We start from the raw sequence: 26,508 nt of genomic DNA, 5'->3' as shown, positions 1-26,508 counted from the left end.
TTTTTTTTTTTTTTTTTTTTTTTTTTTTTTTTTTTTTTTTTAAGATGGAGTCTCGTGCTGTCGCCCAGGCTGGAGTGCAGTGGCCGGATCTCAGCTCACTGCAAGCTCCGCCTCCCGGGTTCACGCCATTCTCCTGCCTCAGCCTCCTGAGTAGCTGGGACTACAGGCGCCCGCCACCTCGCCCGGCTAGTTTTTTGTATTTTTTTAGTAGAGACGGGGTTTCACCCTGTTAGCCAGGATGGTCTCGATCTCCTGACCTCGTGATCCGCCCGTCTCGGCCTCCCAAAGTGCTGGGATTACAGGCTTGAGCCACCGCGCCCGGCCGTATTTTATCAATTCTAAGATGCACATTTCTTCACATTTTGACATCTCTGAAATCAAGATGCATTCAACAATGGATCATCGTTTCAATTAGAATTGGCAGCATCTTTTATTCTTAGTGATGCGTCTTAGATTGGATTAAATATGTTAACAGTGAAGACTTTTTATGAGCCAGATACTGGGTTAAGCTGCATAAATACCTAATTTCATTTAATTTCATGATATCTCTGTAAGGTAGGTGCTGTGATAAGCCTCATTTTACACCTTGAGTAAACAGACTCAGGGAGGTGAAGTAACTTGCCCAAGATAACAAAGCAGGCCGGGCGTAGTGGTTCACGCCTGTAATCCCAGCACTTTGGGAGACTGACGTGGAAGGATCGCTTACGCTCAGGAGTCTGAGACCAGCCTGGGCAACATAGTGAGATCTCATCTTCATATAAAACAATTGTTTTTAATTTTTCTAAAAAAAAATAACAAAGCAAGTGATGGCAAATCAAGTCTGTTCACTGTGGACCCCCAGCCTAAGTCTAAAATCTGGTTAGAGCTCAAGGGGCATAGTACCACAAATTTCCGGAGGTGCGGTTCAGGGTAACGGTGATGCCCCAGGCACCCAGTTAAAAAGCTAGCCCTGCTGCAGTGGTGGGTGACAGCAGGCTCCTCTCAGCTTGGAAGAGCCAACCGTGTGCATCTCTTCCCAAATCTGTTTCCAATGACCTCACATTGGCAGCTTGAAATTGGTCAACGTGCAAGTATTCATATCATGGAAATCACCTTCCCACCTTCCTCACCAACACTGGAGAGGTGCTTGTTAAACACTTAGCAGCACACCCCTGGCCATGCATGCATCTCTTTCCCACATCAGTCTAAGACACTCCAGGACAGAGGCTTATTTCTCTAAGGCTGGGGGCCTGACCTGGAGCCTGGCACAGAGCAGGAACTTGTATAGATCAGTGACAGACATCCAGGCATGTAACCTGCTCACCCCGATATTCAATGCCCCTCTCTCTGCAGCTGGTGTCTGGCCTAGAGGTGGTGGGACGAGTCCAGATGCGGACACGGCGGACGTTAAGGGGGCACCTGGCCAAGATCTATGCCATGCACTGGGCCACTGACTCCAAGTGAGGCTTTGGGGGGAACCGAGAATGGGAGGGTGAGAGCGGGAGTGAGGAAAGCGGGAAGGAGAGGCTTGTGTAATATGGGATGCCCTCTCCCCAGGCTGCTGGTAAGTGCCTCACAAGATGGGAAGCTGATCGTGTGGGACAGCTACACCACCAACAAGGTACCAGCCCTGCCTCCCCGAGCCTCCACCGCCGCATCCTTCCTGGGGCGCTATGCCTACCCTCCTCTGCCCAGCTGGGAGCTTGGCTCCGGTGCCATTTCTGCTCAAACCACCCTCCCTGCAGGTGCATGCCATCCCACTGCGCTCCTCCTGGGTGATGACCTGTGCCTATGCCCCATCAGGGAACTTTGTGGCATGTGGGGGGCTGGACAACATGTGTTCTATCTACAACCTCAAATCCCGTGAGGGCAATGTCAAGGTCAGCCGGGAGCTTTCTGCTCACACAGGTGAGGGAGAGACCCTCTCCTCCCCTCCTGAGGGGTTCAGGGAATCCTGGGTTTCCAGTGGGCTGTGGCTGTGCAGCCAGGGCACTGTCCTTCTAACCACCTCCAGGTTATCTCTCCTGCTGCCGCTTCCTGGATGACAACAATATTGTGACCAGCTCGGGGGACACCACGTGGTGAGGCTGAACGTTGTTGGTGCTGGGGCTTGGGAGTGGGCCTGGCCTGGCCTTTCTCTAACAGTCTCCCTCCCTTTTGGCAGTGCCTTGTGGGACATTGAGACTGGGCAGCAGAAGACTGTATTTGTGGGACACACGGGTGACTGCATGAGCCTGGCTGTGTCTCCTGACTTCAATCTCTTCATTTCGGGGGCCTGTGATGCCAGCGCCAAGCTCTGGGATGTGCGAGAGGGGACCTGCCGTCAGACTTTCACTGGCCACGAGTCGGACATCAACGCCATCTGTGTGAGTGCACCCCCCGCCCCCGCTTGACTCCAACTCCTTCCCCCGCACTCCCCACAACACATACAATACACATCCTCTGCCCCTCCCGTAGCTTCCCTAGCCCTTTCTTTCTTTTTTTTTTTTTTTTTTTTGAGACAGAGTCTCACTCTGTCACCCAGGCTAGAGTGCAGTGGCGCAATCTCGACTCACTGCAACCTCTGCCTCCTGGATTGGAGCCATTCTGCTGCCTCAGCCTCCTGAGTAGCTGGGATTATACGTGTGCGCCACCATGCCTGGCTAATTTTTGTATTTTTAGTAGAGATGGGGTTTTGCCATGTTGGCCAGGCTGGTCTTGAACTCTTGACCTGAGGCGATCTTCCCACCTCAGCTTCCCAGAGTGCAGTGCTGGGATTACAGGTGTGAGCCACCGTGCCCAGCCTTCCCTAGCCCTTTCTTTCTTTCTTTTTTTGGGGACAGAGTCTCACACTGTTGCCCAGTCTGGATGCAGTGGTGCGATCATGGCTCACTGCAGCCTCAACCTCCAAGGTTCAAGCAATCCTCCCACCACAGCCTCCTGAGTAGCTGGGACTACAGGTGCGTGCGACCACGCTTGGCTAATGTTTTGATTTTTTTGTAGAGATGGGTTCCCACTGTTGCCCAGGCTGAGCTGGAACTTCTGAGCTCAAGCGATCCTCCTGCCTCAGTCTCCTAAAATATTGGGATTACAGGCATGAGCCACCACGCCCAGTCCATTTTGTCACGTTTGCTTTATCATTTTCTCTCTGTAGAGAAATAGCCATAGATACACACACACATACACACTTAGATGTAGATACACATTTTCTTTCTGTGTCTTTTAAAAGTAGTTTGCAGACATCATGTTTCCTTACCCCTTAAGTACTTCCTAAAACAAAGCCGTTCTGTAACATAATCACAGTATGATTCTTAAAATCAGAAAATTTAACATTGACACAATACTATAGTCTACAGTCTATATTCAAATTTCACCAACTGCCTCAAAAATGTCCATAATAGCTATGGTTTTTTTCTGTCCAGGATCCAATCTAGAAACATGCATGACATTTCCTTGCCATATCTTTTTCGTCACCACCTTTAAACTGGAACTGTTTTCCCACCTTTAATTGTCTTTTATGTCATTGACATTTTTGAAGAGTACAAACCAGTTTTCTATAGACTCTCCCTCCGTTTGAGTTTATCTGACATTTCCTCGCAATGAGATTCAGGCCTTGCATTTGTACTTGACCCTGTTCTTACACACCCTGATCCAGCCCACTTGTGTAGTCTGAGTTTGGGACAACCTCCGTCTGCCCTTCTAGCCAGGTCACTGCAGGCAAGCCTTGGTGCTCTTGCCTGCGACATGGAAATGATGCCTGCCTGCAGCGCAGTATAGTGCAGAGCGGGCGAGGGGCATAGGGAAGTCAGTGGCACATGGTACGTGTTGGCAGGGCTGCTTCTCATCCCAAACCAAGGAAGGGACAGGCAGAGAGGCTGAGAGCAGCGGCTTGCCCTGGAGCTGTCAGATGGGAGCCAGAGGGCGGGAGAGGCTGTGGGCTGCCCAGGTCTGATCCCTGACCCACTTGCCACCTATGCCCTCAGTTCTTCCCCAATGGAGAGGCCATCTGTACGGGCTCGGATGATGCTTCCTGCCGCTTGTTTGACCTGCGGGCGGACCAAGAGCTGATCTGCTTCTCCCATGAGAGCATCATCTGCGGCATCACGTCCGTGGCCTTCTCCCTCAGTGGCCGCCTGCTGTTCGCTGGCTACGACGACTTCAACTGCAATGTCTGGGACTCCATGAAGTCCGAGCGTGTGGGTAAGGGCCAGCCCTGGCTGCGGCTTCCTCAGCTGGAAGGCCCCTCTCCAGCCCTCCCTCCTCATTCTGTACCCCCATCAGCTCCCATTTTGGACTCTCTTACTGCTGTCCTGGGTGACTCCACTCCTGGAATCCAGTACCCCTTAGCTCCCAACTAGGACTGTCTTCCCTCAGTTGCTCTAAGCAACCTCTCTCCCCTGCCCAATGCCATGGCTGCTCCCTGCCCTAGATCTGTGGACCATGACTGTCCAGTCAGTTTTGGGTTCCTGGCATTTCAGGGGCACCCACTGAGAGGCAAGACAGCCTCAGGGAAATATGGAATCAAGGCAGAATCAAGGAGATCTGGAGTGGCCCGAGGGCCCTGACTCCTGCCTAGGGCTCATCTAAGACTAGCCTGAAGTTGGTCAGACAGGATGGCTTCTTCTCTATCAAGAGGCCAGGTGCTGATGAAAGTAACACTGGCCAGGGGCAGAATCCAAATCCTAATTCTGTTGCTCACTCTGAGTGACCTTGCACAAGTCACTCCTCCATGGGCCTCAGTTTCTTCATCTGGAAACAAAGAAATCAGATGAACGGCTGCCTTCTGCTTTCCAGCACCTGTCAAGGTGCCCTCGGTTTTTTTCAGAGTACACAGATGCTTCCAGCTTTTCTCTGTCTGATCCCAGCCCTCCCCCAACCAAAGCTCTTGAGAGAGAACCCCCTGCCCTACGGCTAATCCTCTTTCAGTCTCTCAGCCTTCTTCAGGGGTTGAGCCTAGCCTACCCAGTCTAGGATCCCTGCATGCATGTGCTCAGGCACGCATGCACAAACACACGTACACACACCCACACGTGCACACACACGCACGCATGCACACGTACCCGACACACACACATGCACACACTTGTACACATGCACACACTGCTTTCCAAATCAGCTTGGAGACAGGCTGACTCCTTTCCCTCTTGCTCAGGCATCCTCTCTGGCCACGACAACAGGGTCAGCTGCCTGGGAGTCACAGCTGATGGGATGGCTGTGGCCACAGGTTCCTGGGACAGCTTCCTCAAAATCTGGAACTGAGGAGGCTAGAGAAAGGGAAGCAGAAGGCAGTGAAGATGCTCAGCGGCCCCTCCCCGACCCCATCTCATTCAGGTGTTCTCTTCTATATTCCAGGTGCCATTCCCACTAAGCTTTCTCCTTTGAGGGCAGTGGGGAGCATGGGGACTCTGCCTTTGGGAGGAAGCATCAGGGACACAGGGGCAAAGAACTGCCCCATCTCCTCCCATGGCCTTCCCTCCCCACAGTCCTCACAGCCTCTCCCTTAATGAGCAAGGACAACCAGCCCCTCCCCAGCCCTTTGCAGGCCCAGCAGACTTCAGTCTGAGGCCCCAGGCCCTAGGATTCCTCCCCCGGAGCCACGACCTTTGTCCAGACCTGGGTGGTATAGGCATTTGGCCCTGTGACTATGGCTCTGGCACCACTAGAGTCCTGGTCCTCTTCTTATTTATGCTTTCTCCTTTTTCTACCTTTTTTTCTCTCCTAAGACAACTGCAATAAAGTGTAGCACCCTGGTACATCTGTGATGTTTGTCTTCCACTCCCTTCTGTTCCCAAAAGACCCAGGCCCCATTTAAGGGCAGTAATGTGTTACAGGTGCTGTGATAAAGGCTAGGTACTGGACAGCTTGTGGGCTCATGGGAGGAGGCCTGAGATGGGTCAGGGGGAGAAGGTATTCAGCAGGTGGCTGGGGGACTGTGTGTGCAGCAGTTTGCTATGGCCTGCCTGTGGTGCCCATGTGTTTGTACGGGAGGGTTAGATTGAGAAGGAATCAGATTATAAAAGGTCTTGAATGCCAAGCCAGAGACTCCAGACGTTTTCCTAAGGGCAATGGGAAGCCATTAAGGAGTTCTGAGCAGAGTAGTAACACGTTCAGTTATGCTTCTCAGAAAGACTGCTCCAGATCTTTTGGAAAGAAGCAGTGTAGGTTGATGAAAGGGAGGGAGGAAAGACTGGCACTAGGGAAACAAGATAGGAGGCAGGTGGCAAGAAATGCAAGAGCGACAGGACAGAGGGGTTAGGGAGAGGGATTAGGAAGAGATTAAAGACGTGGAATCCGCTGGAACAGTGGCTCATGCCTGTCATCCCAGAGCCTTGGAAGGCTGGCAGGAGGATCTCCTGAGGCCCGGAATTTGAGACCAGCCTGAGCACCATAGTGTGACCCTGTATCTACAAAAAAAATTAAAAATTACCTGGGCAGGCTGGGCATGGTGGCTCATGCCTGTCATCCCAGCACTTCAGGAGGCTGAGGCAGGCAGATCACTTGAGCCTAGGAGCTTGAAACCAGCCTGGGCAATATGGCAAGACCTCATCTCTATAAAAAAAAAATATAAAAATTAGCCAGGCCTGGTGGCTCATGCCTGTAATCCCAGCTACTTGAGAGACTGAGACAGGAGGATCACTTGAGCTCAGGAGGTTGAGGCTGCAGTGAGCTGTGATTGTGCCACTGCACTCCAGCCTGGGTGACAGAGCAAGACCCTGCCTCTAAGAAAACAAGCAAACAAACAAAATGTGGAATCACCAGGATTTAGTGACCAAATGCTAGGATAGAGGATATTGGGAGGGAAGGATTTGAGATAATGGCCAAGGTTTGAGTTTGGTGGCTGGGTAGATAATGCTGTCATTCACAAGGATAGGGAAGAGGGCATGAGGAATAGCTTTTGGGGGAAGATCATGAATTCAGTTTTAGACAAACTGACTTTGAAGTATTTATAGGGCAGCTGGATAAAGGTCAGGGTTAGAGAGAGAGACCTGGAAGTTACCAGAATATAGGGAAGTGATAGCTAAAGCCCTAGAAGTAAACACCTAGGGAGAGCAGGAGGAAAGGGCCAAGGACAGAGCCATGGGGACATCATGGTTTAAGGGAGATGTGCAAAGGAAGCTCAGAGCATCAGTGGGCTCAGGCCAGGGAACACAAGGTCTCTAGGCTGCCATTCTACACACAGAAAACTCGGTGCAAGGTTTACATATACCTTTTTAAAGTAACATTTAAAATCACTTCCTTTAATATAAAAGAAACACACAAGACACAAAGAAAGCCCAATAAAGCTCTGAGTCCCAGTTGGGTAGTTGAGGAGGAGTCTAAGAAAACAAGCCTTTCCTCAGTATCCCTGGGAAAGAAGGGGTGAGAGGACACAGATACCACCAGGCCCTGGGTGATTGCATTGCTGGGGCCATGCAAGGCCTAGCTCTCCACCAAGGGAAAGTGCTGATTTTCCTTGTCATGGTCCTGGCCTTGTTCCCATGTTCGTCCTCCAGTTTTCAGAGGTCGTCCAGTTCCAAGAATGGCTCCTTCCTTTAGTTCACTAACATTTTCACTTAGGGGTGAAGGCCGCTTACCCTGAAAACGGCAGTATATGAGTTGGGGGGTTGCTGTTCAGGAGAGGGAAGATCTGGGTAAAAGGGTCTCCCACCCTCTACGTTGGATATCCTAGTAACAGCTTTCACCTTCTCTTCCTTTACCTGTCGTAGTGTCAGGGTGCCAGGGGAGTTGTCATCCTGCAGGATGGTGAGGGGGGATCTCCCTAGTACCTTGCTGCTGTTTGGTTTCCATCTATTGCGCATAGAACCTGGGGTGGGTAAGGAGTTAACGCAAGGACCTAAAACTAGGACTCACAGTTTATTCCTCCCACACTCACCCATGGACCTTATCCCAAAACATTATCCTAGCTTATCTTCCCTACATCTTGCCTTTAGATTCTGTACCTGAAGATCTGGGAGTCTCAGGGTCCCTTGAGGGCTTGTCAGAGCTCTGGCTGGCCGCAGGGGTTTCTGTGGGCTGTCTTGCTTCCTCCTTGGAAAACACCTGTTTGGAGGGGAACTCAGTCTGGTTCCAAGGTGGCATCTGTTCCTCAGCAGATAACTGGGTACCCAGAGGCAAGTCCAATTCAGAAGATAAAGGTGCCTCCGGGGGCAGAACAGGCTCTGGGGGAAGATTTGATTTAGAGTCTTCAGTTTCAAATACTTCACTCAGCTGTTTCACCAGTGGGCTTGGGGGGTCTAGAGGAAGAAAGTGAAGTGAACAGTGACCTTCTGATATGCAACATTCAGCAAGGAGCAAAAGATACAGGAACCTTAGGACTCATGCCCAGGTGAGTGAGCAAGTGGGAAGAGAGAAATCAAGGAAATCAAGGTGAAAGGGAGCAATTTTTCTTTTCTTTTTTATTGAGATGGGGCTTGCTCTGTCCCCCAGGCTGGAGTGCAGTGGCATGATCACAGTTCACTGCAGCCTTGACCTCGTGGGCTCAAGAAATCCTCCCACCTCAGCCTCCTGAGTAGCTGGGATCACAGGCCCATGCCACTGTGCTTTTGTGTGTGTGTGTGTGTGTGTGTGCATTTTTTGTAGAGATGGGGTTTTGCCATGTTGCCTAAGCTGGCCTTGAACTCCTGGGCTCAAGCGATCTGACCACCCTGGCCTTCCAAAGTGCTGGGATTACAGGCATAAGCCACCATACCCAGGCTGGGAACAAAACATTGAGATAAGAGTGAGATGGGTCTGAAGCAGGAGGATGGAGGACCCTTTAAAGATCCCTGAGAGAATGGCTTCATGGACCCTACCCAAGAATAATAGATGACAGTTTCATCAGCATTCCCTGGGCCCAACACTTACCTCCACTGCTGGTCTTCATAGGTGTCCGAGCAATACCAAGAGTAGGAGAGCGAGGATCTGAGTCCTGGGCATGTTTAAGACCCTCCAGTTGCTCCCCTGCTGGTAGGCCTGGCTGTGGAGAGCTCTCCACCTGTCAAGACCATAGGCTAGAACAAGTCTGGGCCCTGACTCTTCTCTCTTCTCCTCCCCATATTTCAGGAAGGAATTGCCAGGGCCCTCAGATATCCAGTCTACCCCACACAGATTGAGAATCCAGAAAATAAGGCCAGGATAAGGGTGGGGACATGAGGGCTCTCTCAAAATCAGGTTAGGAAGAGGCCCAAGAATTCAGACATTCTCTGCCTTTCCCACTCTGGCCCAGAGTACCTGGATGGGAGTGCGCAGGATGCCAGCACTAGGTGAACGGGGGTCCGCCACTCGAGCCAGATGCTTGTTGTGCGGCGGAGGCCGCGCTGGTGTGACTGGGACGCTCTTGGCTGAGCCCATCTCAACCAGGAGTTGCAGGGTAGGGGCAAGGGCCAGCCCGGGAAGAGGAAGGAATGCCTGTGAGAAGTGACTGAGGTCTCAGCCCTTATCCCTTCCACGTCGGACCCTCAACCCTAAACCACCCTATCTTCCCAGTTTCCAGCGAAGAAACTTCCTGGCGGGGGACCAGAGGCCTCTGCGGAGTTAATGACCGCTGCAGCTGACAAAATGGCTCATTCTGGGCCTGCCGAGCCCGCTAACTTGTTTATTAAATTATTCAAATCACTTACCTGGCTCCAATTCCACCTCTGGGTGCACAACAGCTCGTGGCGCAACTCCCGAAGTTACCAGTTTCAAACTTCCCGCCACGCCCCCTGCCCTGACCCTATTGGCTGAGCCGACGTAGATCCATAGGCCCTCCACGTAAGACCCGCCTCGAGCCAAAGGAAGCTGTTGGTCTGGGAGAACGTCTATCATAGTGACTGTGGGGGGTCAATGGACTGATGCTAGGCTTGCCCAGAGGTGACGCCTCCTTGATAAGGGTACTTCTGTTCAGTATCGGCCTGCGAGCAGTCCGTGGTAGACTGAGGAGTGCCAGTCTTCGCTTTCGAGACGTCTAAAGAACGAATTATTTTATTAAACAAAATAGAATTATGAGTGATTACACTATTATGCGCACATCCAGCTGGAGTGGTTTTCCTGAGGCGAGCGATAGTAGCCTTATTGGTTGACAGCTTTATCAATCACTCGACACCACCCCCTCAAGCTCCGCCTCACTGGATACCCCCTTTTCAAATACCAAGACAACTGCCCCTCGACTTTCCGACGGGACAGGTCCCCAGGAAACTTTCTGGAAGTGAGAGACTTAAAACAACCGTCAGTTCCTGCTCTTCAATAGAAGGCACGCGAAGAGACCCTAAAGGTCCCGGAGCCTGAGGAGCTGCAACTTCGGAGCCCACCCAGCTGCTCTACGTACGCTCCCGCCCTGGAGGAGTGGGATTGGTTCTTTCAACCATCAATTGCCTTAGGAGCGCTTCTCATTGGCGTCGGTCAAGCGCGGGGCAGGGGCGGAGCACCGGCAGGCAGGCTGTGTCCAACTGCCATTCTCGCGCGTCGTCCCTGCGGCGCATGCTCCTAACGAGTGGCGCTCATTGGACGGGAGGGACAGGGGAGGAGACTAGGAACGGTGGGAGCGGCGGTGTGTGGAGAAGCCGCTGCCGGTGTCATGGCGGAGCTGAGTGAGGAGGCGCTGCTGTCAGTATTACCGACGATCCGGGTCCCTAAGGCTGGAGACCGGGTCCACAAAGACGAGTGCGCCTTCTCCTTCGACACGCCGGTAAGCCCATTCCCCACGCCCGCAACGAGCACGACTGCCTTCCATCGCCCTGGTCATTCCGCCGGGGCCTGCAAGGCTTGGGCTACCGCCTCCCTGCGATGCACCATGGGACTTGTAGTCTCCCACGCTCCACTCTGCCGTTGCCTTTCATTAACTGCGGCTGTCTTGTGACTACTGCCCCCGGAAGCCGCCGCGCTCACCTCGTCAGCTCCCCGCCTCGTGGAGCACTGTGGGCATTGTAGTCGTTCACTGCCCTCGTTGTCATTCTAAGCCAGGGGTGCAGCCAGACCGTCGGACTACATCCCCCAAGTGGCCCCTTGAGAAAACCTGGCAGTCGGCCTTGTCTGCCGCGCACGGCTCTCCGGGTTTTGTAGTCTCGTGTGGGAGTGATGGGGGCGACTCCCCACTGTTCTCGGCCGGGGTTGGAGTTGTGGGGTGGGGTCCGCAGTTCCTAGGCGGTTAATAGTCGGGGAATGGGCTCTCAAGAAGTCCGGTTCTGAGAAAGGAAGAGCTAGAGAGCCTTCACCCTGTGGTTAAAACGGACAGGGGGCGGGGAGGGGAGGAAAGAGGAGAGGAAAGCTCTAGTCGTTTCTCCTTTGAAGTGAGCAATGGCCGCAACCCCCACCCTTCCCCCGCCCCCCAGCCTATCACAGACAGCTGAGATAACCCCTTTTAAAGTATTCCTAGAGTGGTGGTTTCTTTCTTGGAGGATGCTAAGGCCTCTTTCCCATCCCGCTCCCACTCTTGGCTAGTTACACAAAGCCACCTCCCACACCATGCTTCACGTTTTGCAGGCTCCACCTGGTACCTCCCTTCCTGCAGTTCTGCCTTCCTGTGTCACCCTCAAGCGGAGGCCCTTTGGGGCCTGAACTGAGAAGGCAGCAGCTTGGTTGGGATCCGCCCCCCTCACCACCCCTCCCCTCAAGCTGCTGGGCCCTGCCCAGGGTATTCTGCCAGACCAGCTCATGGCCTGAAAACTGCAAGTCAGAGTGGAAAGCCTTCATTACTGCATCACCAGTACTGAGTAGAATGGCATGATGTGAGGCCCAGTTCAGGATCATCACTGTGATTTGTGGTTTGCTTGGTTTACTAGGCTTTGATCTGGGCCTCAGACAATGTGCTGCTTCTCTGAAGTCTGGCTTTGGCAGAGGTAAAAGAGGACTGCGCAGAGCAGAGCTCCAGGGTTCCCAATCCTTGGTGAAATCAACATCTTTAATTTCCAACAGAGGAGTTTAATCACTTCAGAGCTCCCACATTCTTCCCAGGAGGAAATGTTTTTTTAAATTACCAGCAGATGGTAGAAGTCAGTGGGCCCCTCTTTACACTGACATTCACTCCTGTCTCTCTCCTTAGTAACGGCTTTGAATAATCCAAAAAGGGTTTTTGTAATCTTCTGACACTTTGCCTCTTTCACCCCAAGTCAAGAGATTTTCAATGTGCCCTAGTTCTTTGCTAACCAACTTCCAGCATATTTGGTTACCTTCAGATTGGGTTCATGGTGGAAAGAGCTTAGTTGACCTCCCTGGTGAGAAATGCTCTATTTGTTCATGAACTTGCAGTACACACTGTTCTAGGAGGTGGTACAGAGCAATCTATGGGCCCGAGAACTACCTTAGTGCACTACTTTTCATATCACAGCAGAGAAATGTTCAAGGCCACTGAGACTTTTATTCCTGGAAGAGGATGCCTGTTGTTACTCAAAGCCTTGGATCTGAGGGAAGACCCTTACTTTCTCCAATTTCCTCCTCCACCTTCTCCATCACTCTTTACAAAGGCACTGGAGAACTTGGTCAGCTTTGGGGGAAGCCCATCCCTTTCTCAGCTGTGTTTCTGGGTGGACACCCATTTGTCCCTGTTTTCATGGTTATGTGCGTTCTAGCTACCTCAGCAAGTGTTGCGAGATTGTTGTCAGAAGGGGATGGCTTTGAGATTGGTGATTGTTGGGACTTCAGCAGGGATCTTAGTGGTCAGAGGGGAGGCAGAGGAGAGAGGGTGGTGGCTCTAGAATGCTGGACTTGATGACCCTGCCAGACGGGGTGCAGGTTTAGCTGTGAGTCCCTAACAAGTCATTGTTTCCCTGGAGCCACACTTCAGCAGGAGAGGAGGGAGAAGACTCACAGTGTGGACCAGGGTTTGACTACCTGGTAGAGTGTGGTAAAGGAAAGGTGTTTTTGGCTGGATGTTTCGTCTTGCCTTTGTAATCCCAGCACTCTGGGAAGCCAAGGTGGAAGGATTGTTCAAGGCCACAAGTTAAAGACCAGCCTAAGCACCATAGTGAGACTCCATCTCTAAAAAAAGAAAAAAATCTAGGCATGGTGATGTGTGCCTGTAGTCACAGCTCCTTTGGAGACTGAAGCAGAAGGATCACTTGAGCCTGGGAGGTTGAGGCTGCAATGACCTATGATCGTGCCACTGCACTCCAGCCTGGGTGACAGAGTAAGACCCCGTCTCTAAAATAAATTTTTTTGGTTTTTTAAAGGAAAGGTAGTTTTGCTTGCTGGCACACTCGGATCAGATATACTGTGCAGGTGCTGGCATCTCGGCTCCTCCGGTCTGGAAGGTTTTCTGAATCATGGCGATCAGATAGGGTTTGTCTTAGGTGTCCCTGGTTTGGGTTCAGTGTCTGACATGAAAGTCCTTCCTCTCCCACGGAGGGACCCTTTTCCCCTTGAATGTCATCTCCAACACCGGAAGGCCACAATATTTGATCGCCATTGACTTTCTGGATCTGTTAGCACCAGGAAGGAAGTGAAGGAAGTCCTCTGTGATTGACTGAAGAGCTCCAAAGCCCAAGAAGGAGCAGGTGGAAAGATAAATGGAGGCTGGGGTTGAATGGCGAAGATGAGCTGGTGTTCCTCAGCCCCCTGATGCCCTTGTTGGTTGTTATCAAAGTCATGGGAGGAAATGGGGAGAATCTTAGCTATGTCCCAGGTCCTAAAAGGCTAAGTAGCTTGCAGGGGCCCCACAGTGTTGGCGGACAGAGCATCTCTCTGGAACCAGCGGTTCTGACTCCGGGTTTTGGTCTCCTCTCCTGACCAGGCTCATAACCTCCTCGTGTTTTCACCCTTACCTCTTGTCCTGCAGGAGTCTGAGGGGGGCCTCTACATCTGTATGAACACATTTCTGGGCTTCGGGAAACAGTATGTGGAGAGACATTTCAATAAGACTGGCCAGCGAGTCTACCTGCACCTCCGGCGGACCCGGCGTCTGGTAGGGACAGGGCTGGGGCAAGGCCTGGGTACATTCTGTTCCATTCTGTCTGTTCCATTCTGACCTACTATTGGACTCAGTTTCTTTTTTTCACCTACTTTTGTGTCATTAAAGCTTGGCACAGATGTTTTTTAGCTTTATTCTGAGATGAACCACTACCTCCTCCCGTCCCTCCTCCCCACTTGTTCCTTCGCTCATGCTCATTGCTGATCCAGCCCTTCCTGCTTCTTTGCAGAAAGAGGAGGACCCTGCTACAGGCACTGGAGACCCACCCCGGAAGAAGCCCACGCGGCTGGCTATTGGTGAGCACCACTGCACTTCTATCCTTCTGCCTGAGCTGGTCTTTCTGGCTCTCAGCAGCACCAGGAAAGCCCCAAAGAGTGGGCCTGATTGATGGCCCTACAACTCTGGGTGGGGCAAGTGAGCTGCTGGATCGGAGGAGGGAGGGACACTGACCTGTTGTCATTGCTCTACTCTCCCTCTTTTTCCCTGTCCTTCCAGGTGTTGAAGGCGGGTTTGACCTTAGCGAGGAGAAGTTTGAATTAGACGAGGATGTGAAGATTGTCATTTTGCCAGATTACCTGGAGATTGCCCGGGATGGACTGGGGGGACTGCCTGACATTGTCAGAGATCGGGTATGACTCCCTCCCACGCTCCCCAAGATTCTAGAGCAAGATGGGCCGGGGTAGTGATGTCTGAGGCAAGCACTGACAAAGCTGAAGGCCAAGGGGAAGAGGGGCATGTGGGGCAGGGGGTTGGGTACTGCCTCTGACCCTCTGCTTCCCCCAGGTGACCAGTGCAGTGGAGGCCCTACTGTCAGCTGACTCAGCCTCCCGCAAGCAGGAGGTGCAGGCATGGGATGGGGAAGTACGGCAGGTGTCTAAGCATGCCTTCAGCCTCAAGCAGTTGGACAACCCTGCTCGAATCCCTCCCTGGTGAGGCCTGGCCCCTCTGCCTCGGGCATCACCCCCAGAGCAAGGACATGGAGACCACTTATCTGGGGGATCTGGTGGGAGAGAGGGTAGGAAGCAGGACAGGAAGGGAAACTTGGAAATGAACAAGACATGGGGATGGCCAGAGGAGAGGGGAGAGAGAGACCTTGGATTGGCAGGGGGCCTGCAGAGCCCCCTCTCTCTGCCACTCCCACAAATCCCCGACCCACATTTCCGCTGATTCTCTTCTCCCTGGGTTAGTGGCTGGAAGTGCTCTAAGTGTGACATGAGAGAGAACCTGTGGCTCAACCTGACGGATGGCTCCATCCTCTGTGGGCGACGCTACTTCGACGGCAGTGGGGGCAACAACCACGCTGTGGAGCACTACCGGGAGACGGGCTACCCATTAGCTGTCAAGCTGGGCACCATCACCCCTGATGGAGCTGGTACAGCCTCCCCTTCTCCAGCCACTCTCATGCTTAAATGTATTTCATTTGTCAGTAATTTCGTGTGACATGTATAATACATGAATGCATTATCTTGATAAGAAAGGAAAATAGGTGCAGTGGCTCACGTTTGCAATCCCAACACTTTGGGAGGCCAAGGCAGGAGGATCACTTGAACCCAGGAGTTCGAGACCAGCCTGGGCAACATAGTGAGACCTCATCTCTACACACATAAAAAAAGAAAAATTGGCTGGGTGTGGTAGCTCCTGCCTGTACTCTCAGCTACCCAGGAGGCTGAGGCAGGAGGATTGCTTGAGCACCCAGGAGGTTGAGGCTGCAGTGAGCTATGATTGCACCACTGGACTCCAGCCTGGGCTACAGAGACCCTGTCTCAAAAAAGGAAAATACTGCAGATGATACTAAATTTTTGATTACTCCCCACTCAAATCCTCATCCCTTTCCTATCAAGCCTGTCTTACCTCATGGGTAGAATCAGAATCACAGTTAATTCCAACCCTCACCCTGTTTCATCTGTCTTCCCTGACAGTCAGTCCCAGAAGGGCCATGACCTCACTCACATTCAAGGGAACCAAGAGGGTGGACCTTACTGGCTGGCCTTTTGTCCCCTCAAGTCCCTTCTGGGCAAGGGATGGGATGGTGGCCAGGCTAGTCCTGAGCCACTTCCCATGATTCTCTTCCTGCCTCCTGCTCTAGACGTGTACTCATATGATGAGGATGACATGGTCCTGGACCCCAGCCTGGCTGAGCACCTGTCCCACTTCGGCATCGACATGCTGAAGATGCAGAAGGTGAGACCCCTTCAGCTTCAGATTCTACTTCCTGCCCCTGTGAGGGCCCTTCCTCTTCGCCCAAGGCTGAAGTAGGGTTTCGGAGGAATCTTCTAGTTAACCCCATCACCAAGATACACAGGCTGCTTTTAAATATCTCAAATCATGTATGCAGTGAATAGTACTGAGTACCTACTATGTGCTAGATGCTTTGTGAATAAGACGTATGTGGTTTTTGCTTACAAGAATTCTACTCTAGAAGGAAAGGCAGACATTAGTCACATTCCCAGATAAATAAGCCAACAGTTGCAAACTGTGGTGGGTACTATGAAAGAGAGACGGAGGGTACTACAGTAATTAACAGCAGGGTGACCTGGCCTAGTTTAGGGATCAGGGACATTTCCCTGAGGAAATGATGCTTAAGTGACAATGTGAAGGAGTTAGGGGTAACTTAAGGATGGGAAAAACATTTCAGGTAAAAGGAATTTTTATTCCTCATTCAAGCAGAGGCCCTGAAGACTAAAGGGCCTCTGGGACAATTATGTATGACCTTCCAGAACTTGAACTGGATGATACTCAACATGCCTCCCATGTTTGAGCCTGTAATTCCACAAATTCTAGGCCACAGTCGGGTGTCATCCTAGATTCAGTGAGAGATCAAGGTAAAAACTACAGGGTTGAGTTTCTCACTCAGTCTGAAGTGCCCCTTCTCACACAGACAGACAAGACGATGACTGAGTTGGAGATAGACATGAACCAGCGGATTGGTGAATGGGAGCTGATCCAGGAGTCGGGTGTGCCACTCAAGCCCCTGTTTGGGCCTGGCTACACAGGCATCCAGAACCTGGGTAACAGCTGCTACCTCAACTCCGTGGTCCAGGTGCTCTTCAGCATCCCTGACTTCCAGAGGAAGTGAGTAGTGCTCTCCTTCCCCAGGCCCCCTCCTGGTCAGCACCCTCTGGGCATACTCCCTTCAGCTGCCCTCGGCACCTCTGTGTTTGATTCTAATCTTAGAGTAGTTCCTATCGGCTAGGTGTGTTGGCCCATACCTGTAATCCCAGTACTTTGGGAGGCCAAGATGGGAGAATCGCTTGAACCCAGGAGGTTGAGACCAGCCTGGGCAACATAGCGAGACCCTGTGTTCTCTTTTTAAAAAAAAACAGAATAATTCCTGTCACACTCTGGCTGACATGCTGTAAGGGGAGCAAGTTAGGCAGCTGCACCACCAGCACCCCAACACACAAACCCCGCTGATAGTGCAGAGTGCCAGGTCCCCGGGCTCTGTGGCCTTCTGACAGACTCAAGGGTTAGCAGATGGTCTTTTTTTTTTTTTTTTTTTTTTTTTTTTTGAGACAGAGTCTTGCTCTGTCGCCCAGGCTGGGGTGCAGTGGCCGGATCTCAGCTCACTGCAAGCTCCGCCTCCCGGGTTTAGACCATTCTCCTGCCTCAGCCTCCCGAGTAGCTGGGACTACAGGCGCCCGCCACCTCGCCCGGCTAGTTTTTTGTGTTTTTTAGTAGAGACGGGGTTTCACCGTGTTCGCCAGGATGGTCTCGATCTCCTGACCTCGTGATCCGCCCGTCTCGGCCTCCCAAAGTGCTGGGATTACAGGCTTGAGCCACCGCGCCCGGCCAGCAGATGGTCTTTATTTTAGGCCAGTGACCTCAGATGAGCACCTAACATGGACATGTAGCACTTGGGGAGGAAGGGGGCTTGGTACACTAAGAAGAAAGGCAGGTTCTCAGTGGAAATGAGTTTACTTTTGAATTTGGGGAACAATTAGAATGTGAATGCTCAGAATATGTCAACAGGTTCTGTCTAATGGAACATGAACTGCCCTTGTCCTAATCCCAGGCTGCCTCCCCTCCCTGGCTCCTGTGCCGCCCAGCGTGCTTGCACACTGGACATAGTTGAGAAGGGGAGAACAGGCAGGTTGCTGGAGAGAAGCGACTCCCCACTCTTGACGGGAGCCCATTCACAGAATTAGTAAATGTTTGCTCCCTTCCCTTTTCCTCAGAGCTCAGGCCAGAGCCCCTCCAACCGTCCTTTCCTTGACTTTTAGGTATGTGGATAAGCTGGAGAAGATCTTCCAGAATGCCCCGACGGACCCTACCCAGGACTTCAGCACCCAGGTGTATGTAACCAGGTCCTATGTAGGAAGGCTGTTGAGAGTCGTGGCCGTATACCTTCCTCCTCCATGACCGCCTGGGGGGCACAGCACTGTAACCCCTGGCCTTTGTTTTTTTTTTTTTTTTTTTTTTTTTTTTGAGACGGAGTCTCGCTGTGTCTCCCAGGCTGGAGTGCAGTGGCGTGATCTCGGCTCACTGCAAGCTCCGCCTCCCGGGTTCACGCCATTCTCCCGCCTCAGCCTCCCAAGTAGCTGAGACTACAGGCACCCACCACCACGCCCGGCTAGTTTTTTGTATTTTTAGTAGAGACGGGGTTTCACCATGTTAGCCAGGATAGTCTCGATCTCCTGACCTCGTGATTCACCTGCCTCGGCCTCCCAAAGTGCTGGGATTACAGGCTTGAGCCACCGCGCCCGGCCTTTTTTTTTTTTTTTGAGACGGAGTCTTGCCTTGTTGCCAGTCTGGAGTGCAGTGGTGCGATCTCGGCTCACTACAACCTCTGCCTCCTGGGTTCAAGTGATTCTCCTGCCTCAGCCTCCCAAGTAGCTGGGCCTACAGGCGCCCGCCACCACGCCCAGCTAATTTTTTAAATATTTGTAATAGAGACGGGGTTTCATCATGTTGGCCAGGATGGTCTCGATCTCCTGACCTCGTGGTGTGCTCACCTCAGCCTCCCAAATTGCTGGGATTACAGGCGTGAGCCACCATGCATGGCCACCCCTGGCCTATTAGGAGTATTCGGGTGACTGTCCTCTGGGCGTGTTGTCTGTCTTGAGCTGGGTTCCTGTGGAATCTAAGGTTTTTCACATTGTCAAGAGTTAGCTAGGGAGAGCCACGAGCAGGGGGTTGAGTTGGGGACATACAGGGTCGTTAGTTGACTGAAGTGAAATGTTTTCTTGGATATTAACGCAGGGCCAAGCTGGGCCATGGCCTTCTCTCCGGGGAGTATTCCAAGCCAGTACCAGAGTCGGGCGATGGGGAGCGGGTGCCAGAACAGAAGGTGCGTCTAGGACTCTGTCCCTTTCAGGCCCTGGGATTGTGGGGAAGCTGAGGTCTGGGAGATGTCTAAAGAAGGCCCCGGGATGACCACTGAGCCCCAGCTGAGTCCCTGCCCTGACTCTTCCCAGGAAGTTCAAGATGGCATTGCCCCTCGGATGTTCAAGGCCCTCATTGGCAAGGGCCACCCTGAATTCTCCACCAACCGGCAGCAGGATGCCCAGGAGTTCTTCCTTCACCTTATCAACATGGTGGAGGTAAGGGCTGGGAAGATGGCACACCCTCATTTTCCTGCAGTTTACTCGCTCTCCTTCCTGCCCATTTCTCCCTCTGTCAGCCCCAACCCAGTCCCATCCCTGAATCCCTACGGTCTATGTCCCTGTGAGCAGTATTTGCACCTAAGGAGGGTAGTGAAGGTGATGATCCTTACCCTTGATGGGCTCGAAGCTCAATTCAGATTGCGCTCAAAGACAATGACATGAGAATACTTACTGCTCATAAAGAAAAATACAGGCGTGTTCCAGCACAGTCCCTCAGTGCAGGGATGGGGCCAGAAATGGGAGGGGTTGGTGAATTAGGGAAGGTTTCTGCTCTGCTCTTGTGTCCCTGAGTTCTGAGTGGTAGTCTGCCTTCTCTCCCTGACTCTCCCATGAACCTTTCAGGCCCCATTCTGTTCCCTGGCTGCCCAGACCTCCCTACCCTGCCTCTTTCCCATAGAGGAATTGCCGGAGCTCTGAAAATCCGAATGAAGTGTTCCGCTTCTTGGTGGAGGAAAAGATTAAGTGCCTGGCCACAGAGAAGGTGAAGTACACCCAGCGAGTTGACTACATCATGCAGCTGCCTGTGCCCATGGATGCAGCCCTTAACAAAGGTAGGTTGCTCCATCAGCGAGGCCTTGGCACGGGGGGAGGCTAAGGTCTAGGAGGAATGCTTGGGCACCTGATGGGAGCAGAGTCCATGGAATGCCCTGCTCTACCACCAAGGTTCCAGTCTCGGCCACCAGGAGTAGGTAGGGTTAACCTCGCCCAGTGGACTCTCAGCTTGTTAGCAGAGCTGTGTGGAAACAGAGGCGAGACATACTGGACGTGTGTTGGGGTGCCTTGGAAGGGTAGAGGAGCTGAAATATGGACACAGAGCCAGTAGGGAGAGGCTAAGAAGGGAAAGAAGCAGCACACTCTGAAGGATCCATCAACCCATTCTGTCACCAGAGGAGCTTCTGGAGTACGAGGAGAAGAAGCGGCAAGCCGAAGAGGAGAAGATGCCACTGCCAGAACTGGTTCGGGCCCAGGTGCCCTTCAGCTCTTGCCTGGAGGCCTACGGGGCCCCTGAGCAGGTGGATGACTTCTGGAGCACGGCCCTGCAGGCCAAGTCAGTAGCTGTCAAGTAAGTCCTCTGGTTGGGGCCTGAGGCTGTGGGTCTATGGCAGAGCCATCCCAGAGGATATTTCCGCCTCTTCCCTGTTCTTTCATCCCTTTGTGGTTGGAATCCCAGGGTTGAATCAGTTGGGCTGGTAATCTGGCCCTGATGGAACCAAGGGGCCCTGGTAGGGGGAGACACAGGTGCTGACTGCATCTGTCACCTTGTCCTGCCCAACCACTCCCTCTTCTCCTGCGGCACAGGGTCTCTTTGTAGCGTAGCCTCTCCACTCCCCCTCAGTCATGGCGGAGCACAGGCACTTAGGATCAGCTGTGGGCAGAATTTGGATTTCCAGCAAATAGCCCCACTTTGTGCCTCCCCATTGGCACCTGGTACGGGCGTGAGACCTGAGAAAGGGCTTTGGTCTTGGGGAGTCAGCTACTCAACCTTTTGCTGCTCCTGCCAGTGAAACAGCTCTTCCTCTGTGTGTGGCTTTTTTTTTTTTTTTTTTTTTTCATTAAATAGAGACGGGGTCTCACTATGTTGCCCAGGTTGGTCTCTAACTCCTGGGCTCAAGCAGTCATCCTGCCTTGGCCTCCCAAAGTGCTGGAATTGCAGGTATGAGCCACCACACCTAGGCCTTTTTTTTTTTTTTTTTTTTTTTTTTTTTTTTTTTTTTTTGCTCACAGCCTTCCTTCTGGCTTCTACTGTTCCTTGTTGGCTGAGGACAGGCATTAGACACCTGCCCAGGGAAAGAGAAGAATATGGAGGATCTTCTGGGTTATTGGGACTTCTATCCATGAGGGGCTGAACCCCAGGTGGGAGTTTCAGGAGAGGAAAACCCAGGGCATTCTCTGGGTACCAGCACATTCTCTCTTCTCTAGGACCACACGATTTGCCTCATTCCCTGACTACCTGGTCATCCAGATCAAGAAGTTCACCTTCGGCTTAGACTGGGTGCCCAAGAAACTGGGTATGGCTGCTGGAATGAGGGAGGTTATGCAGAAAATGCTAGAAAAAGAAGGGGCTTTAACACATACAAACTAGTGTTTCTGTTTCCTCTGAAAGGGGAAAAAAAAAATCACCTCCAATGTTTCAAAATGTATCTAGTTTGAAAGCACTAACTAAAAATATTAAAAGACTTCTTTGATTGTTATAGGTATGATTTACAACCAAAAGTGATTTTTGTAGTTTTTTTTTAATAATTGGTAAGATGTTTTCATTTTGCTAATCTTGAAACAATTAATTCTCGTGAGTCTTACAGGTCCCTGACTGTCATTTGAGAACTCGTGATGTACCTTCATTTTCTAGATAAGGAAGTTGAGACTCACAGGAGTATAAAATCATTCTGTCTCACAAGTTCTAGGCCCCCTGCCCTGTTCATAGCTTATGTGTGGCAGATCTAGGACCAGCATCCTGGCCTCCTGACTCCCAGGCTTAGTATTATTTGTCTTATACTGGGACCCCTAAGATGGGTGCCGTGCTTTTAGCAGCTCCTCTTGACAGAGCAGTTCTGACATAGGGGGGCAGGGGATTGAGGTTCCCGAATCACTTTCCAGGTAGGCCTCCGGGAGCTGCTGAGGTGACCCTTTTCCCACAGATGTGTCCATCGAGATGCCAGAGGAGCTCGACATCTCCCAGTTGAGGGGCACAGGGCTGCAGCCTGGAGAGGAGGAGCTGCCAGACATTGCCCCACCCCTGGTCACTCCGGATGAGCCCAAAGGTAGCCTTGGTTTCTATGGCAACGAAGACGAAGACTCCTTCTGCTCCCCTCACTTCTCCTCTCCGACATGTTAGTGACTCTTCTTCCTGCCTGTCTCTCTCCCGTGCTGATGGGGGCCTCTCTGCCTTGCATCCCCTGCCCCTGTCCTTTGTGTTTCTCCTGTCCTCCCTTTCAAATTTCCTCTGCCCTCTTTGATTGACATGGGGCCTCACCAGAGCACTCCCAGCCACCTTCTGGGTGTGGATGGCAACAGTACCAGCTAATGACCTCTCTGCCCTTGCTACCTCCCTGGTTTGGGTAGGGTGGGGGTATCATGCTCCAGAAACAGCCCATTCTGTGAGAATGGGCAGGGACCCACATTACAGTTGTGTGGTCATTTTAGTTTTGGGATAAAGGTGCCAATCCATGGGAGAAAAATGCATGGAATGGGTGATTGGAAGAGGGCTGGGTCCTGGCCTGTGGGAGGGAGGAGGAGCAAACAGTGGCCCCGTCAGTCGGTCCCTGTACCCACAATTCCCATTGCAGCACCCATGCTGGATGAATCCGTCATCATCCAGTTGGTGGAGATGGGCTTCCCTATGGACGCCTGCCGCAAAGCTGTCTACTACACGGGCAACAGCGGGGCCGAGGCCGCCATGAACTGGGTCATGTCACACATGGATGATCCAGGTAGCCTGGGGTGGGGAGCAGGGTGGGGCAGGGCCTCCATCCTCCCCCAAACAAATCAACCCCTTCACATCCACAGATTTTGCGAACCCCCTCATCCTGCCTGGGTCTAGCGGGCCAGGCTCCACAAGTGCGGCAGCCGACCCCCCTCCCGAGGACTGTGTGACCACCATTGTCTCCATGGGCTTCTCCCGGGACCAGGCCCTGAAAGCGCTGCGGGCCACGGTATGGGCTGCCCCAGCTAAGGACATGGGGCCAGTGGGGAAGAAGTGGGGGGCAGTGAGGGGCCATCCTTCTTGAGCAAGACCAAAGACAACAGGTGTGGTCTGGCCAAGGCTGGGCACCACTCTTTTGTGACTGCAGTGAAGGAGCTGAGGCCTGCATTTACTGCTGGCTTTTTTGCCCCAGAGCTTGTTAGAAAAAGTAATGCTTCTCTCTGGCCGGGCGCGGTGGCTCACGCCTGTAATCCCAGCACTTTGGGAGGCCGAGGCGGGTGGATCACGAGGTCAGGAGATCGAGACCATCCTGGCTAACACGGTGAAACCCCATCTCTACTAAAAAATGCAGAAAATTGGCCGGACACGATGGCTCACGCCTGTAATCCCAGCACTTTGGGAGGCCGAGGCGGGTGGATCACCTGAGGTCGGGAGTTCGGGACCAGCCTGACCAACATGGAGAAACTCCATCTCTACTAAAAACACAAAATTAGCTGGGCATGGTGGCGCATGCCTGTAATCCCAGCTACTCGGGAAGGCTGAGGCAGGCGAATCACTTGAACCTGGGAAGTGGAGGTTGTGGTGAGCCAAGATCGCGCCATTGTACTCCAGCCTGGGCAACAAGCGAAACTCCATCTTAAAAAAAAAACAAAAAATTAGCCGGGCATAGTGGCGGGCACCTGTAGTCCCAGCTAATTGGGAGGCTGAGGCAGGAGAATGGCGTGAACCTGGGAGGCAGAGCTTGCAGTGAACCGAGCCGAGATTGCCCCACTGCACTCCAGTCTGGGCGACAGAGCGAGACTGTCTCAAAAAAAAAAAAAAGTAATGCTTCCTTCCTCTCCAAGAACAATAGTTTAGAACGGGCTGTGGACTGGATCTTCAGTCACATTGATGACCTGGATGCTGAAGCTGCCATGGACATCTCAGAGGGCCGCTCAGCTGCCGACTCCATCTCTGAGTCTGTGCCAGTGGGACCTAAAGTCCGGGATGGTCCTGGAAGTGAGTGTTCCCGGGAAGCAGGACAGGCCTGGTGGAATCTGGTCAGTCTGCTACACCAGATCCCTCATTCAGGCAGCTCTGCCCTCCTCAGGGGTCAGGGGCTTCTCTCCACCTCAACGTGGCATCTGAGGGTGGGGTTCTCTGACATGGAGACAGGCTCTGGCCCAGTACATGCCTCACATTCCCTGAAACTTTTGTCCTGAGTCTGAGCTGTTGTCTGTATCTTTGGACTATCACTCAAGCATTCCTCTTCTGTTTCCTTCTCTGACCCCCTCTCTCCTACTCTAGAGTATCAGCTCTTTGCCTTCATTAGTCACATGGGCACCTCGACCATGTGTGGTCACTACGTCTGCCACATCAAGAAGGAAGGCAGGTGAGTGCTGGCCATGTGCTTTTTGAATGGAGAATGGTGGTGGGAATGAGGAGGGCCATCTGGAAGTCCTTGGGATAGCTATGGGAGAAGGTGAAGGGACTGCCTGGTGGTGACATAAAGTGCCAGAGAGTGACAGAAGGTCTTGCAGCATTGATTGGCCCAAGGGCTGGATCTGGCCACCAGCTTTTTTTAAAAATAGAGATGGGATCTCACTATGTTGCCCAGGCTAGTCTTAAACTCCTGAGCTCAAGTGATTCTTCTGCCTCGGCCTCCCAAAGTGCTAGGATTACAGGCATGAGCCACCACGCCTGGCCAGGCGCCCTGCCTTTGTAAATAAAGTTTCACTGGAACCGGAACACACTTGTTTATGTGTTGTTTGTGCCTGTTTTCACGCTGCGGCAGGAAAGTTGAGTCGTGTCAGAGACCAGAGAGAGGGCCTGCAGAACCTCAAATACTATCTGGCCCTTTTCAGAAAAAGTTTACCAACCCCCGCCTCCCTGGAATGGGTTGGGGGTGGTTGCAGAGGTACTGGAGGATCTGAAGACATAATAGGGGCCGCCACCCTTTAGGTTGTGAAGCTCCCTTACGGCAGGTGGTGGCTGGGCTGTGGATTTGGGGTACGGGCAGAGAATGTGGAGAGCACTTCCAGGGGCCATAGCTGAGAGACTACATGATGACACTTGGAATGCCCAGTTTGTTCATCGTTTTCTGTTTTCCCCACTTCCCCAGATGGGTGATCTACAATGACCAGAAAGTGTGTGCCTCTGAGAAGCCGCCCAAGGACCTGGGCTACATCTACTTCTACCAGAGAGTGGCCAGCTAAGAGCCTGCCTCACCCCTTACCAATGGGGGCAGGGGAAGACCACCTGGCATGAGGGAGAGGGGCTGAGGGATGGACTTTAGCCCCTCTGCTCTGTACCCTTTTTCCTTTTGTCCCCGGCAGCAGGGAAGAAGCTGGAGGCTGTGGGAGAATGGCCGGGCAGAGCAGAGGGGCAGCGATAGACTCTGGGGATGGAGCAGGATGGGGACGGGAGGGGCCGGCCACCTGTCTGTAAGGAGACTTTGTTGCTTCCCCTGCCCCGGAATCCACAGTGCTCTGCTTCTCTGTTGCCCTGCCCAGCCCCCTGGTGTGGAGGGAGGGGTCTCGTTTGTGCCCGTGTGGGTGTAGCTTTGTGTGTCCTCTCCCCAGGCGAGTGAGCACCTGTGCCTCCCCTCCCCCTTTGTTTGCCCCGGTGTGGTTGGTCAAGGAGGGATGTGAGGGAAATAGGGACCCCCCCCCCTTGCCCTCCTGCCTCAGTCTTTCCCCCACCCTGTCTCTTCCTTGTCCTTCTCTGGAAAATGCCAAAACACGATGTGAATAAAAGTACAACTGCTAAATTGTGTCCTGTTTGATACCTTGGGAGAGGCTTACCTTCCCGGGGTTAGCAGGAGGACGTTTCAGAAAACTCCTAACTCTGGCCCCCTCCCCGCCAAAGGCAAGTCTCCACTTTTCACTCGTTCTAGAGCTCTAGGAAAATTGGGGTTGGGTGGGGAGGTGTAGAGTGACAAAGTGCCGACACAAAGCCAAGGAAAGACGGAGTGAAGAGCCCTTCTCTAGTCACACAGGAGTCCGAGTATTTCCCAGATATCCCTAGTGGCTAGCTGGCTTCAGTCTGGGACTCAGTCCCTACAGTTCCTGCCAGGCCTTGCCAGCCGGGGCGAGGGTTGGGACACTCCTGGTGGCCTATGCCTCTCTGGGCTGCCCCTCCCGCTGTGAACCCTGTATTTGTCCCGCAAGTTTTGACTCAGGTAGACTCCCTGGGTACAAGGTTGCTGCTCCGATGGGGGAAGGAGGTTGTCTATCCCATAGTTGGAGAGGGGCCCTCTCTGCCACAGTAGGCGATTTGGGCTACGGCCAAGTTGCCAACAGCTAGCTCCGCTGAACCACTTCTGGCCCCGTGGGGTCAGCGGGGGTTCCCCTGAGCGCCAAGCGAGGGTTCCCCTGAGCGCCGGAGCTCACAGGTCTCGCCTTGTCCCGAAAGCCCCGCAATCGAGGCGGAGGCGACCGAGCCCCCGATGCGCCTAGAACGTTGCC

General features: G+C 52.7%; 3 protein-coding genes across 10 annotated transcripts in view; 2 read left to right on the top strand and 1 right to left on the bottom strand.

Moving 5' to 3' along the window:
• Nucleotides 1-5,713, top strand: part of GNB3 (G protein subunit beta 3) — a 7,593-nt gene extending 1,880 nt beyond the window's left edge. The window contains exons 4-10 of one of the 3 annotated variants that reach the window (XM_025401290.1): nt 1,333-1,439; nt 1,537-1,600; nt 1,725-1,887; nt 1,994-2,057; nt 2,144-2,345; nt 3,942-4,158; nt 5,111-5,713. In XM_025401290.1, the coding sequence (XP_025257075.1) occupies nt 1,333-1,439; nt 1,537-1,600; nt 1,725-1,887; nt 1,994-2,057; nt 2,144-2,345; nt 3,942-4,158; nt 5,111-5,217 (924 nt within the window). In that variant the 3' untranslated portion in view covers nt 5,218-5,713. Of the gene's footprint in view, nt 1-1,332; nt 1,440-1,536; nt 1,601-1,724; nt 1,888-1,993; nt 2,061-2,143; nt 2,346-3,941; nt 4,159-5,110 lie in introns of all 3 variants that reach the window. The other 2 variants (XM_025401288.1, XM_025401289.1) reach the window with 2 other exon arrangements.
• Nucleotides 5,714-7,160: 1,447 nt separating this feature from the next.
• On the bottom strand, nt 7,161-10,241 carry CDCA3 (cell division cycle associated 3). 5 transcript variants are annotated; one of them, XR_003121738.1, is made up of 6 exons: nt 9,558-10,241; nt 9,169-9,345; nt 8,803-8,932; nt 7,899-8,192; nt 7,656-7,746; nt 7,161-7,533 (listed from the first exon to the last, which is right to left on the bottom strand). XR_003121738.1 is itself a non-coding variant. In XM_025401293.1 (6 exons), the coding sequence occupies exons 2-6, from the start codon at nt 9,286-9,288 to the stop codon at nt 7,378-7,380; spliced, it is 807 nt and encodes a 268-aa protein (XP_025257078.1). In that variant the 5' UTR covers nt 9,289-9,345; nt 9,558-10,241; the 3' UTR covers nt 7,161-7,377. The 5 variants fall into 5 exon arrangements, 4 of the variants coding, with proteins under 4 accessions (XP_025257078.1, XP_025257079.1, XP_025257080.1 ...); XM_025401293.1 differs by having other exon boundaries at nt 7,656-7,762; XM_025401294.1 differs by having other exon boundaries at nt 7,656-7,762; nt 7,899-8,117.
• On the top strand, nt 8,875-25,811 carry USP5 (ubiquitin specific peptidase 5). 2 transcript variants are annotated; one of them, XM_025401277.1, is made up of 20 exons: nt 8,875-10,603; nt 13,688-13,813; nt 14,049-14,115; nt 14,315-14,448; nt 14,603-14,748; nt 15,007-15,191; nt 15,906-16,000; nt 16,698-16,891; nt 18,040-18,111; nt 19,019-19,106; nt 19,234-19,359; nt 19,820-19,973; nt 20,311-20,485; nt 21,343-21,431; nt 22,059-22,181; nt 22,707-22,850; nt 22,927-23,072; nt 23,908-24,061; nt 24,350-24,434; nt 25,164-25,811. In XM_025401277.1, exons 1-20 carry the CDS (start codon nt 10,493-10,495, stop codon nt 25,255-25,257), a joined length of 2,508 nt encoding a protein of 835 aa, XP_025257062.1. In that variant the 5' UTR covers nt 8,875-10,492; the 3' UTR covers nt 25,258-25,811. The 2 variants fall into 2 exon arrangements, with proteins under 2 accessions (XP_025257062.1, XP_025257060.1); XM_025401275.1 differs by having other exon boundaries at nt 22,059-22,250.
• Nucleotides 25,812-26,508: the final 697 nt, after the last annotated feature.

The sequence above is a fragment of the Theropithecus gelada genome, chromosome 11 (genome assembly GCF_003255815.1).
Source record: "Theropithecus gelada isolate Dixy chromosome 11, Tgel_1.0, whole genome shotgun sequence".
Lineage (NCBI taxonomy): Eukaryota > Metazoa > Chordata > Mammalia > Primates > Cercopithecidae > Theropithecus > Theropithecus gelada.
The sequence above is the reverse complement of the archived record's forward strand: the minus strand, read 5'-3'. Positions and strand labels throughout refer to the sequence as shown.

What these genes read in the sequence shown, in the direction of transcription:
- CDCA3 (XM_025401293.1), bottom strand. Translation starts at nt 9,288, where the DNA reads ATGGGCTCAGCCAAGAGCGTCCCAGTCACACCAGCGCGGCCTCCGCCG. An exon ending in TCCTGCGCACTCCCATCCAG is followed by an intron (nt 8,933 to 9,168) that starts GTACTCTGGGCC and finishes TGGTCTTGACAG; the next exon opens with GTGGAGAGCTCTCCACAGCC. An exon ending in TATGAAGACCAGCAGTGGAG is followed by an intron (nt 8,193 to 8,802) that starts GTAAGTGTTGGG and finishes TTCTTCCTCTAG; the next exon opens with ACCCCCCAAGCCCACTGGTG.
- USP5 (XM_025401275.1), top strand. Translation starts at nt 10,493, where the DNA reads ATGGCGGAGCTGAGTGAGGAGGCGCTGCTGTCAGTATTACCGACGATC. An exon ending in GCCCACGCGGCTGGCTATTG is followed by an intron (nt 14,116 to 14,314) that starts GTGAGCACCACT and finishes CTGTCCTTCCAG; the next exon opens with GTGTTGAAGGCGGGTTTGAC. An exon ending in TCACTTCTCCTCTCCGACAT is followed by an intron (nt 22,251 to 22,706) that starts GTTAGTGACTCT and finishes TTCCCATTGCAG; the next exon opens with CACCCATGCTGGATGAATCC.